The 13999-nt window shown below is 36.3% G+C and overlaps 2 protein-coding genes across 4 annotated transcripts in view; both read right to left on the bottom strand.

Annotated features, from left to right (window-relative positions):
- The window catches only part of LOC118737418 (origin recognition complex subunit 2-like), a 1176-nt gene extending 165 nt beyond the window's left edge, over positions 1–1011 (bottom strand). Inside the window, exons 1-2 of the mRNA XM_036467934.1 lie at positions 326–1011; positions 6–266 (exon numbers count right to left, since the gene is read on the bottom strand). Coding sequence (XP_036323827.1) covers positions 6–266; positions 326–887 — 823 coding nt within the window. The 5' untranslated portion in view covers positions 888–1011. The remainder of the gene's footprint in view (positions 1–5; positions 267–325) is intronic.
- The window catches only part of LOC118739891 (aminopeptidase N-like), a 41598-nt gene that overhangs the window by 21613 nt on the left and 5986 nt on the right, over positions 1–13999 (bottom strand). The gene's annotated exons all lie outside the window — the stretch shown is intronic.

The raw sequence follows: 13999 nt of genomic DNA, 5'->3' as shown, positions 1-13999 counted from the left end.
ATCACTTTCAGGTACATAGTCTACGGAGGATTTCTTAGCGCGCGCCGACTGACGCGCACGCGCCGCAGAAGGCGTCTTGGGCAACACTGGTACTACAATAGGTCGGCGACTCTTATGTGGCGTTTTTGGCTCATCATCGCCACCATCCGCAGCGGTATCTTCATCATCATCACTACTAGATGAGCTGCTACTATCACTATCCGTGGGAACGAAGTCGCTGCCACTCGCCGAGAAGTCCGAATCGGAATCCATTAGTTTAGCGATTTCTGCAAAAAAAAAATTATAATCAAACCTTTTCTTTAAATTTTCTCAAAAGTATAATTACGATTTTTAACGCGTTGTCGTAGATGTGACGGTGTCTTTGGTTCGGCCGTCGATTTTCGCCGCTTTGTAACCGGTGTTTTTGTTTGTGGCTGTGATGTGGAAAGACGTGATGTCTTTGGAGTCTTCGGTGTCATTGGCGTCTTTGGAGTTTTTGGTGTTTTCGGTGTATTCATGGCTGCCAATGCCATACCATTTCGTTTCTTTGGCGTATGGAATCCGTACATATTCTTTCCCACCACCTCCTCTTCATCTTGCAACAGCTGTATGTCAGCAATATCCGGTCGCTTTGTCGACGGTGGTACGTAGTTCTCATCTTCGGATTCAGTATCCTCATCCGTCTCCTCATAACCCACCTGTCGTCGCTTGCGTTGTTTGCTGCCTATAGGCACAAAGTCGGCATATTTCTTATGTGGGCTTACCTTGCGGCTTGACCTGCGAGGTTGGCGTGCCATAGCTGCTTGTTTTTCATCATCCGAATCTTCTGCTGTCACTGTCAATACATCTTCCGTGCTACTTAATCTGGCGCTAGTGCGGCGTGGTCGCCCTGTTTTAGAAGCACTCATTTTTAATTAAAACTTATTATATTAAGAAAATTCAAAATTATGGAAAACACATTAAACGGCGAGCAGCTGCTAAAAATTTGTTTTGCTTGGACAGCATTTTTCGCGGGCAACCAAAATTTTTTGTTTACGCATTTGACAGCACAGCTGACAGCTGACAGCGGACACAGTGTGCGGACTTTCCACTTTTGTGATATATCTAGATTGCGAAATTGCATTTCTACCACTTCTACCACCGTAAGCTGAAAATCTACCACATGTTTCAATTTTGTTCATTTTACAATAATGTGGATGATTTTCTTCTATCTTGAATTGGACAATTCTGAATGCGACATTGGTTCAAATTTTTGCATTCCATTTACTAATAGATTCGTGTTTCTTTTCAACACATTGCGAATTTGCTTCTCAATAAATCAGAATTTCAGTTTAAACTTTAAAGTGATTTTCAAATGAATTTCAATTAAAATACAAAGGGCGTGTGTGAATCGGTAACAAAGTTCTATGGGGAAAGCTGTTGAATAATATTTTTACTATAGTGCCAATCTGCTGTGTGAAATGAAATATTTTTTGACAGCAGTAAATTTTTGATAACCGCAGATTTATTTGGAATAAAATATTACAAATTGAAGTGAAATGAATATTTTAAGAAAACATCTACCATCGTTGATTGCAATTCATCTATTTAAGCTTTCATTTAACGAAAAATTACACAAATCAACAATCTTTGCGATTGTCAAAATTTTCTATGCATTTGTTAAAAATTTCACTAGCCTCATGAGCTACTGAAACTTTATTCACCTCATAGTTGTCAAAAATTTACTCGACGCGAACTTTGTTACCGATTCACACACGCTCAAAGTATACGATTTTATACATAAGGTGCCAAGTTCACTTTTTTCAAAATTTAGTTTTTATCATGATACAAAAAAGAAGGTAGTTCCATTTAATGACATTCGTTGTTGTTGTTAACCATTTGACTTTTAATAAAATTATGACATTTCATCAAATTCATGCTACCTGATCACCAAAAGTAATATTTTTTTTTTAAAGCAAGAGATCTCATCAGCCCACTCAAAGATGTGGAATATGATGGACTTGAAAATTTTGTCGGCTACATGATTTTAAAAATGGGGTTGAAGAAACTAGGTTTTAGAATGCATGAGAAAGTGATTCAAATTATACTTATAAAAAGGCTTTATTTAGGAAGAACATTATTTAGAATTACATTTTTAATCACAAGATTGCATTCAAAATAAGAAAATGAAAAAAATATAGCAACATAATGCGCTCATTGCTTTTATTATAAAATAAAAAGAATAATTACGATGAAGTCTCCTTTAACACTTTGTATTTCATGTATTTTTTCTTAAATGTGCGATCCACGTAAGTAAAAAAAAAAAAAATACGCAGCACTGATAATGATTTTTGATTTGAAATATTATGACATTGGTATAAATATGGGAAAGAAAATACTCCGACTTACTGTTTTAATATTATCAAAGTGGCAAGGCCGTTGATAATACTAACAAAATATATGAAACTTCAAAAAATTTTATTAACCGTCAAAAACTACCTTCTATTTTGTATAATGGTTTTTATTGCAGATAATGCGAAACTACATCGATTTTTCGTTACTGCTGAACAATTTCAAAAAATATACTTGGCAGCAGGGATGCCGACTCTATTGGCGTTAATTTCGCCAAATTTCTGAAAAATTTTCCGTATTTTCAAAACAAATAACGAAAAACATTAGGGGGATTCTCAAAGTCTTGTAAGGCCCACATGCACGGATTGCATGGTAAAAATCGGTTTTCCTATGGGACAGCTTTGCAAACCGTGCGACCCGTGCACCGTGCAAGGGCTTTGCAAGACTTCTAGAATACCCCTATTTACTAGAAAAAAAAACAACAACAAATATCATCAATTATAATAACATAATAAAGATAGTGTTTTTAAATAACATAAAAAAGTGATACTTCTGAGTATATTTTACAAAGCATATCTATCATATATAGCGGGAATGGATGTGTTATACCTTAGAATCATATATTTCTTGATAAAATTTTTGTAATTGTCTACAAGCAAGACTAGAACTAAGAGAGCTTTTATTTTTAGATAGTTGTTTTGTAAGTAAAACTGCCTCCAAAGTATCTATGCCAAATCTATTCGTGGTTGCAGTTTTTTTTTCAAAGAAGCGAGAGCGAAGCGAGAGATAGCATTGTCAAATCGCCGCCTGGGTAAAAGATTGTCGTAAGCGCCATTTTGACAATTTTTAGTTCTAGATGCAGTTATATATTTTGAAATAAGGTCTTTCGATTGGTGTCATCAGTTTTTAGATATCTCCTTTAGTTTCCGAGATATTGTCTACAATTTTTTCGATAATTTAAAACTAATCAATATCTTAAAAATTGTGTTCTCCATTTTTGTATACCTCCTTCAGTTTCCGAGATATTAGGTAAAAAGTGTCATTAATTTAGTAGAAATTTCGATCACATTTTGTCGTATTTCATACAAAGTGGCTGCCAAATTGTGAACAAATGGCGCTTACGACAAAATTTTACTAAAGAAAATCCCAGCATAAACTCAAAACCAATTAACAATAAACATTAAAAATTAAATAATTTAAGAGTTTTGTGAACTAGTAACATTTTCAGAGACTTTGGAGAAAATCTATCTTCGCGTTTTTGAGAAATTCTATTCCAAACTACAATCGCGATTTCCCACAACCTACCGAAATTAACATACGACAATCTTTTACCCAGCCGACGAAATGTAAACGACAAGGGAAAACAGGCGCTATGCACGGTTGCAATTTATTTAATATCCACTCGGTTGCATGAGGCAATTACGTTATATTTTAAATCAGTAACACCGTATAAATAAGAGATTGTTATTACAAGTTGTAATTTTATTCTCAGTAGGAATATTCTAATAAAAATCTTCAGTGTATTGAATTCTCCCAAAATTTAACGTCATTTCCCGATTCGCCTGAGAAATTCAAATCCCACCAATATCGGGGAATTCTGCCGCGGTTGGCATCACTTCTTGGCACCTTTTCACGTTTGGGTAACGGTATAATCCTATGTAATCACTATAATATTTCCCAGATATATAATATTTTCCAGATATCAAATCTGTACGGAAAATAAGCAAAACAAGAAATCCCTATAAACTTTACCTGCATCCACATCGATTGAATTTGGATTAGCCTCATCACAAACAAGTTAACATTCTTACACCACACAAACAATGTCCGAATGACTTTGAGGTTAAAAGCACAAAGTCAGTCGATAAAGACTTCGCAAGAAGATCTCACCTGGGGCGCAACTTAATACTCAATTATTTGTATGTTCATATGGAAATTACTCCATACATATGTAGATATGTACGTATACGCAATATATGGATATACATATGTATGTCACTTCATCCAGAGTCTATGCACGCAGGCGCAACAATCAAATGCAGTTAAGAAGACAACACTGAATCGTATGGAGAAATGCAAATTATGTAGCTTCAAGCCAATAATACTCCTATTTTAATATACGCACATGCATACACACTCATATGTGTATATGATGTTAAATATAACAAAAAATAGTCCTACCTTTATTTATAGTGCTAGCAATTTAATTCGATTTAATGCGATTGGGAATTGCGCTTTTACAGAGTATATGTATGTATGTATATGTATGAATGTATTTAGAAAATCATTAAAGGCATATAAAACTTAAGTCGCAATGAGTTTCTAGTAACATGCGGTCATGATTATTACAAACATCGAAATGGAAAATCTATACTGCTCGTAATATTTGTTTAAATATGGATATGAAATTATTTATGTTAGCAGTATATATGCACATAAATATGATTGAACTTAATTATCATTTGAACCTATCAACCTAGTTTTATGTACAACTGTATCGTATTCTTTGAGCAAAACAAACAAAATGCTGTAAGGCAAAAGTGTTTATAGCCAGACGCAGAGGCAGACGAAAGTAGCAACCATGACAGCTATGACCAAATCCCTAACCAGACAAATTTTTGGAAACTGGACGCGCTCAGTTAAAGGAGGTCAATCGCAGCTTAATGTGTGTCAGCCATGCCTTTCAGCAGTTGAGTGAAGCGGAAGAGATTTGAAAGAAAAGTGAAAATAAGGTGCCATATATGGTTAAAATTAAAACAAAAAACTGTAAAGTATTGTGTCTAGAGATTATGATTTTACTTGCAATCATATAGATATTTTTGGTTCGTTTGCTGGAAGAACGTTGTAATTCCAAGAAACAAAAATGCGAGTGAAGACTTTAAAGTTTTAAATAGTTGGTGGTATTTCCTAGAGGGAAGGAACGGTGTAAGCACTTCCTGAATTATCTCTTGTGATTGCCTTAGCTTATCTGAACACTATGATTCCTTAAGTCAAGTACCTTCAGAGTGTATAGCCACGATAGTTTTGAGATGTTTACCCTGCGCATGCAAATACGAGAAAACAGTTAATTCTCAACGTCTCCAGTCCATAGCCTCCCACATAACGGTTGACGATATTTTCCAGTTCGTGTTCATAAAATAAATCATCACCGCAGTTATAGAATTCGATTTGCATCTAACAACCAAGCAGAGAATCATTGTAGACACTTGAGGCTCTGCTGCTCCCGTACTTTACACTGCACAACAATATGTAACACTTAACGCCCTAAACACCCAGATAATTCGTGGCCTAAACCATAACCGTCCCTGTGCGTTGGACTTGTCAAATGCGTTTGGCACCGTTTGTCATTGCACGCTACTAAAAGACGCTGCGGCTTCCTCTATCACACAGGGACTCAAACGATGGTCGGCCGGCAAAACCTAGAAGATTAAACAAGAGGATCCATATGTGTTCTGTCCCGCTTACTGTTTAACTTCTACACTTCGAAGCTCCCTTATGCCCCGGAGGGAACTTCCCTGATCGCATACGCTTACGACTGTTCTATATTGGCTTCTGGGAATAGAATTGATGACCTCTGTTCAAAAGTAAACGGCTATCTCTCCAAACTTTCTCGCTTCTTCACTGCAAGGAGCCTAACACTATCCGCAACGAAATCAACGGCTGCACCACCTGCACGAAGGAGGTCCGACTTCAACTAGGCAATCAATCAAGCCGATGGCACACCAATTCCAACGGCGAACAAGCCGAAAGGTTAACTTTGATAGCCTGCTCTCCTTCTACGCGCACACAGCCGCAGTTGTCAACAAAGTACAGAGCCGCAACAAGGTTCTCAAGTCGCTCGCTGGCAGCCCATAGCAATAAGCCAGCCGGTTCTGAACTATGCTGCGCCTGTTTGGTCGCCGGAAATCGGTTGAACGCTGTGGCCGAAGCTACAGTCTTGACAGAACGCCGCACTCCGGACAGCAACAGGGCGAGGCCCAAGTGCTTTCCGTAAGGGAGCATAACAAAATGCTCAGCAATCAGTTTCTGATGGGATGTTACAGACGTGCGCACCCCAACAGACCCTTGCTCGAGGAGGAGCCTCCGCCCAGGTACGTCAGAGGACACCTATTCGAATACATGGACGCGGTCCAGTCGAACATTTACGAACCACTGGACCCGATGACGTTGCGACGAGTGATCACCGGCATTCAGTCACCGTCGGTCACCGCCTACCACGACTCCCGAACTATGAATGCCGTGATCGGAGCTCAATCACCACCTGTAGCAGACACGGAGCTTCAACTGCCAAGAGACACTTACTACGGCCAAGTTACGGTCTCGAGCATCCCTGCACCATATGCCAGCTCAATCCCACTCAACTAACTCCCCTCTCCCGTTGGTCCTACCCTGTCGAAAGTACCCGTTTCCTGGGCTTACCGCTATTGAGCTTGACGACAACGATAGGTGGACAAACCGAAATAGGCGGGACTTAGTATAGACGCTACAACAACAATAGTACGAGTGTAAGAAGCACTTCGGTTGACATCGATTTTTTAGTTATTTTGTATACTTGCTATGACATAAAGGGTATACTGTTTCCAATAAAATAGCATTCAATTCTTCAACCCTTTTCTACGATGATCTCCAGCTAAGCGTAATTAATTTTCTACGCAAGAAAATTATCAGCCATTGGCAAATTCCATCGGTAGGTACTTCTTGCCTATCACTGACAGTAACTCTGCATTGGAGCCTTAACAGCTGGTCGTTGGCAACGGCTCAACGAGTGGAAGAGCAACAAATTAGCACATTTTATGCTGCCACTATGACAACTATTACTATCAGCAACAAAAGAATGCTTATAAGCTTTTGGAGTGCAGCACAAATCTCTATTCAGGTATATATGCTTATGTGTGGTGGCTAAGTGGTAATCCGCTCACGCGCGCAATCGCACAGCGGAACATTTCCATGAGACTCAGCATGTAATGATTTGTATTTGTACGAGTGTGTATTTTTATTTATTTGAATTTAAGTAATTCCATTTGTATTTTCTATACATATTTTTATTTATTTTTTGTTCACTCCACTTTAGTTGACGCCTAGCAAAACGACGACGACGACGACGACAGAAACCGGCAACAACTGGCGTTTGCAAAACAACGAACGCCATGTCCGCCCAGTCGCCAGCAGCCGACGTGTATGCCGCCGTGTGCGTTTTGTGGAGCGCATCGTTGGCGCTTTGCTTATAAGTGGCCGGCACATTGGTGAGAATACTTCAGATAGGCAGCACCTGAACGCGGTGTTGGTTGTTTATTAACGCGCCGATGAAATAGCAAAGTTATAAAAGTTGATAAACGCAACGCATAAAACGGGAGCGGTCAGTGCGGGCAACCCAACTCCTTGAGGAAAATACACTAAAACTTGTTTGGTCTATAACTGTGAATGTTGCCGAAATTGTGCATTTAATTATAAAAAGAAAACGAGAAACACAGTTTTAATTTCATCGTTTCCGTTGTTGTTGCGGGAGTTGAGAGCGTAAGTGTAAGCTAAATGTAAACCGGAAAGAAGTATTTTTGTATTCATTTATTTATTGAATTTCATTCGTAAAGTATTAATCTGCATAAATTTAGTTATTTAAAATGTGAAAGCTCGCGCCAAAAAGTGCAGTGAACGTCATAAATAAATATTTATGAGTTCAGTCGAAATCAGGAAGTCAAAAATCAAAACCCAAATAAATAAACTTAATTTTTTACATGTCTGTGCTTGATGTTCGAGTTCAGTAGCCATGGAAAAAGCTATAAAACTTAAGCAAAAATCAGTTCACATTTCAGCAATTAATTTGTGTAGGTATGTGTGAATGTAAAGCTGTTCCATTTGGAGAATTCGGAATCATATATTTAGTATTCATTCACGCATTCAATAACAGGACATTTCCGAATGGCGAAGCCAACTGGAACTCTTACAGGCTAACCTAATATTCGCGGCTTGCGTTTTGGTACGCACGCCGTCGAATTTGTTTTTTGCGTCACCCGAAACTGGCTTGCGTGCGTTTGCATTTGATTTCATTGAGCGAAACGTCAAATCAAAATGTCACGCAGAACAAAAATTGGAAATGGAGTTAGCTTCATTCGCACGCCGTTCAATTTCGGTTGGTCCTATACAAGTTGTATGTGCATGAGAAATTTTTGGCAGTAAATTGGCGGCGTGCGTGAATATAAGGTTAGCCAGTTAGAGATCTAAATTTATAAAAATACATACACACATAGGGGATTAAGAAAAAAGTATGTATGTCAGTTTGAGGTTTACTGCTTACTTTATTGTGGATTCCAGTTCATGATGCCTTTGATGGCAACGAAAGGGCTGATGCTCCTGCCAAATGCAGGGCCTAACAAGCTCTGTATCGTATCCGAAAATAAAAATGTTACATTAATAAATGCTTCATAGTAAAAACTTAACATAAATTTGGTAATTAAAGGTAATAATTGTATATAATAATAATAATAATAGATTGGCGCATACACATATGTTAGTGTTTGGCCGAGCTTCTCCTCCAACTTGTGGCGTGCGCCTTGATATTGTCACACAAAGCGGAGGGACCTACAGTTTTACGCCGACTCCGAACGGCGATTGTATTTTTATGAGAACCTTTTTTTCATGGCAGAAATACACTCGGAGGTTTGCCATTGCCTGCCGAGGGACGACCGCTGTTAAGAAAAAACCTTTTTACCTTTAAAAATTGCACCTTCATTTTTGGCCATTTAAAACCTGGGCATAAATTTGTGGTAATTGAAAGCTTGCACTTATATTTTTGGTGGTTATTTGAAAACGGGGCATCATTTTCTTCTCATTTAAATAATGGCAAACATTTTTGGTAATATAAAATTTTTTCATAATTTTCTAGCAATATAAAAATTTGTGGTGGCATACCTTTCTGCAGAACCATGGTAATTTAAAAGGTGGACACTTAAAAACTGGATATATTTTTTTTTTGAATTCATACATACATTTTTTTGTAATTTGAAAACTGAAAATTTGTGCTCTTTTAAAGATGGAACATAATATCCTGGAAGTTTAGAACTGGACGTAAATTTTTTATTTCATACTTCAAATCTGGACACAAATTTTTTGAAATTTAAAAACAGGCCATAATTTCCTTGAAGTTCAGAATAGAACATACATTTTTGACCGCTTAAGACCTGGACATAAATCTGTGAAAGCTGGACATAAATAATAAATAAAATCTGGTCCAAAACTTTTTGTGATTTAAAAACTAGACTTTATAAAACACTCTTTTTGGAAATTCATAAACGCTACATCAAAATATTTTTATTAGAAATGAAAAAAAGTGAAAAAAAGTTCTTTGGAGGTCGCACTAGTTGGTTTTCCATAAAAACGCTGATGTTATAAATTTTTTTAATTTAGTATCATGTTAATGTGCAGCTAAAAATATTGTTTTTACATGTACATAAATAATAAATAAAAACTGGTCCAAAACTTTGCAATTCAAAAACTAGACATTAGAGTGGTTCAAAAAAAACTATTTTTGGAAATTCATAGACGACATCAAAATATTGTTATATATTTAATTTTTTTTTAATAAAAAATATGATTCTCTTTTTTATCACAAATAACAATAACTTGGGGCAGCGTTTATTAACTTAAAAAAAATAAAAATTACCACTCTACTAGCCATACATTTTTGTTCAATTAAAACCTGGACATGAATTTTTGATGGCTTATTAACTTTACATAACTTTTGATAGTTCAAAAACAGGACATTAAATTATATTCATTTAAAAACTGGACGTATGGAAATATAAATCTGCATATGGGCGATTCCAGCGAAGTCTACCGCGAAAAAATAAAACTCCTAAATCTAATTTATTTATAGGCCGATTTGGCTGCTTTTTACAATATATGTATATTGGTTATGTAAGCAAAAACATTTTTGCCAAAAATGGTCTCGTTAGGTGGCACCTGGATCGAAGCTTTTTTGAAAAACCGTATTTATGCTCTGGTATGTTTCACATTTGGCATATTTAGTTGAAACGTAAATAGTAAGACATAGATTTGTACGTTCGACATAAAATGCATGTTTTCTTTCTATTCAAAATTCTTTCAAGAACAATATTAACAAAATTTTTGAATGGAAATTTTAGTAACGTAACGCCAGGTAACGGCACGTCAGATAATTTAGCTGATTAAACATGAAACAGAAAAGATTTCTACATTTAAAACTAGGAAAATTAACCTTAAACATTTCCAATATTATTACAAAAACGTTTATACAAATAGTCTTGCCCGATTTGCAAAGTTTTGTAATTTTCTAAACGAAGTAAAAATCCACTTCCGCTTTTTGTAACGTCACGCCAGCGCGTATGTTTACTAATATCGTTAGATCGCTATGCTAAATCTATTTAATTCTATGCAAATCTTGAAAAACCGTTTTAAAATTTTGACTTTTTCAACTTTTTTAGCATTTTGTCATTTTGAGCCAGTTTGGAAATACCCATATGTACATTTTTATGAACAAATCTTGTACATATAGTACTGTTTGCCATTTCAAAACTGGAAAATAGTTTTGGTTTTTTAAAAACTGGACAAATATTTGAGATTTTTTATCATTCAAAAACCGTCTCCAGGGGTTTAATATCAATAAGTCTAAATTTGTTTTTGTTAAAAACCCTGAAGAGCCTTATTAACTTAAACATACAAATAAAAATCCTCTACATCTCCTACCAAAAACTCAGCATGTGTATTTAAAGGATTGGTCGGTTGCGACCATTGGATCGAGGAAGCATTTACTCAACAAAGACTTCAGGATGAGGTCCATCCCCAGTATCCAGGAGTCTTTTATTAACAAATTGGCCGGTCATAATCGTTCACTAGCTGAGTAGACCGAGTCAAATTGAAGTTCTGAACACATTGAAAACGACGAGCTACGGACCACAGCTTCCAATTTATCATCTACATTATCTAAACGCTTTGTCGATGGCGATATGATTTCTTGGAACGCGGCAGCGACATCATCAATTTGTATGAGTTTGACATAAAAGAAGAGGAAGAACCTTATCTGTCGCCAGAAAAATAGAAATAGATCAAATATGGCCACAACCACAGCCGTCGCGTAGCCCGGTCGTCGCCAAAATAATTATCTACATTAGAGTACGTGTTAAAATAATTTGACAGCTGTGGTTTGTAGCTCGTCGTTTTCATTGTGTTCGGGCTATTATTGACCCCATATTTTCTGACTGACATTTTTCGATCCAGCGGAGCGTAAAAGGCGGCACACCATTGTATATGAAAGGTGGAGTCATCCCAGATCCTAGCGTATCCTCCTCAATAGAAAATATAAGAGACCCGCTACTCTTCCCACAATTAAAGCGTTCGCCTTGTGTTCTTTAATTGAGTTAAGTATTCGGACATGATAGAAAGCTTCGTGAAAGTCCAACATTTAGGAACGAATGAAAGGACATAAAAAGCTCTATACTGGTAGAACCATTGGCAAGAGATGGAACCGTGCTTCCTACGTTTTTTTACTCGCGCTGTGATACAGTTATTAAGCCTGTAATCTTATGTCGGAGCAACATCTAAATTAGAACAAAATTTTTTCTAATAGCGGTCGCCTCTATAGGAGGAGAAGTTCGGCCCAAAAACTTAGCGCCAAAATATGTATTAATAATATTAATCTTATGTGGAGTGTTGTGAGTGGGATAACGCATATTTTGGTCTTGGAAACGCAGATAACTGTGTTTCTAGACTAGCTCGAGGCGGCTCTTTCTCTATTCACATTCGTTCAAGAGATGAGTAAGGAAGGTGCATAGCGTCTGTCGGGAATTCTTTCACAACCTCAAAGTGAGGCCCGTAACTGTTAGCTTTTTGGCGTCTATAAAAGAGGAACAAATCTTTACTATTGTCATTACCATTGCTACTACCATTACTATTACCAACACCATAACCATTACTACCACCATTAAAATTACCAGTGCCAGTACCATTACCATTACCTTACCACTACCATTGCTACTAGTTTTACCATTACCATAGCCATTATCACTACCATTACTTTTAATATTACCATTACCTCCTCCTCTACTATTACCATTGAAATTACCTTTACTATTAGCATTACCTCTACCATTACCCTTAATATTACCATTTCAATTACCTTTACTTTAACACTTTTCCATTTAAATTTATGGAAATACTTGTCTACAGTTCTGAGCCCAAAATATTGGGTTGAAAATATGGAAAATGGTCATTAATAAGCTTAAAATATCGCAATAATTACATGTCCATATAATAATACTTACCTTTTCTTTGAGTTAGAACTCTACAACAAACTTTTCAGACCTTGTAGCTTTCGACGCTCAAGCTGTTTTATAAAACGTATAGCTAAATAGAGCGTTGAAAGCCTGAAGAGCGCTGGATGGTCTGAAAATCTCGTTCGGGAGTTGTATTATTAATGCTACTACTAATTTTGAATTTTAAGTTTTACAAAAAAAAAAATCGTCGTGCTTTCGTCGTCGTGATTTCCATTCTCCTACAATTTTAAGATATCTCTTTCTTATATACACATATGTATGTATGTATAATGTACATTGTACATAGCCCGTCAATTGCTGCAACGACAATGTTGCATTTCCAACAATAATTTTAAATAAAAAATCTGCATATTTGAGTAGTCGTACTCCCCTCACAAGAAACTGTGATATTTTCGCTCGCATATCCAGTTCAGTAGACAAAGCGCGCACCGTCATTGCCACATACATACATATGTGAATATTAAACTAGTTTCACTTACTATCATAGATCCCCCCTTTACGCCCCACAACTCCTCATACTGCCTAGCGCACCAGCATTTTAATTAGGTTGTGTGAGCGTAAAATTAAAATTCGATTTTGATTGTCTCCAATCAATTGCGGTCAAACGGCGTTGTGCTGCGCGAGCAACAATTGTAAATAAATATGTCCATAAGTATGTAGTAAAAAAGATGCACTCTATAATGGCTTTTCACAATTTTTATCATCAAAAAAAACCAAAACCAACGGTATTTTATAGCAACTTCAAACTTGCACTTTCCGATTATGGAATCGAATGGGCTATGAACTGCATACCCAAAAAATTTTAATAAAACGATTGAAATTTTGAGGAAAATTTTTGAAGAGAATTTTTGAAGAAATTTTTTTAATAGAATTAACTACATTTTTGTAAAAAATAGTTAAAATTAAATAATAAAAAAAAATAATAGTCCAAACATGTCAATATGTGGGAGTCGTATAGTTATGCTTAGCACTATATTATTTATGTAACTAGGCTACCAATATTATTTTCTACATGTTAGTTGCAGAACATACATTAAAATTTTTTGTCATGAAGATTTAATTATGTTTGAAATAAATGCGTCCTTTAAACGGATATGTATGTATGTATGTATGTACTTTGCCCATCCCCCATAACCTTATAACGAACGGCCTTTTAAGTAAACAAAAAACTGAGTGCGAAACAAGTGAAACTTCATAGTAAAAAATCTCTTCATTTTTATTGCTCATCTTTGTCCTTAACCTTGTCCTTATAATCATACTTATTCTTATCTTGATCCTTATCCTTGTCCTTGTCCTTATCCTTTTCCTTACCCTTATTCTTACCCGTATCCTTATCCCTATCCTTATCCTTATCCTTATCCTTATCCTTATCCTTATCCTTATCC

Source organism: Rhagoletis pomonella, unplaced genomic scaffold (assembly GCF_013731165.1).
Source record: "Rhagoletis pomonella isolate Grant_MI unplaced genomic scaffold, Rhpom_1.0 Rhpom_scaffold_00001, whole genome shotgun sequence".
In the NCBI taxonomy this organism is placed as follows: Eukaryota; Metazoa; Arthropoda; class Insecta; order Diptera; family Tephritidae; genus Rhagoletis; species Rhagoletis pomonella.
The sequence above is the reverse complement of the archived record's forward strand: the minus strand, read 5'-3'. Positions and strand labels throughout refer to the sequence as shown.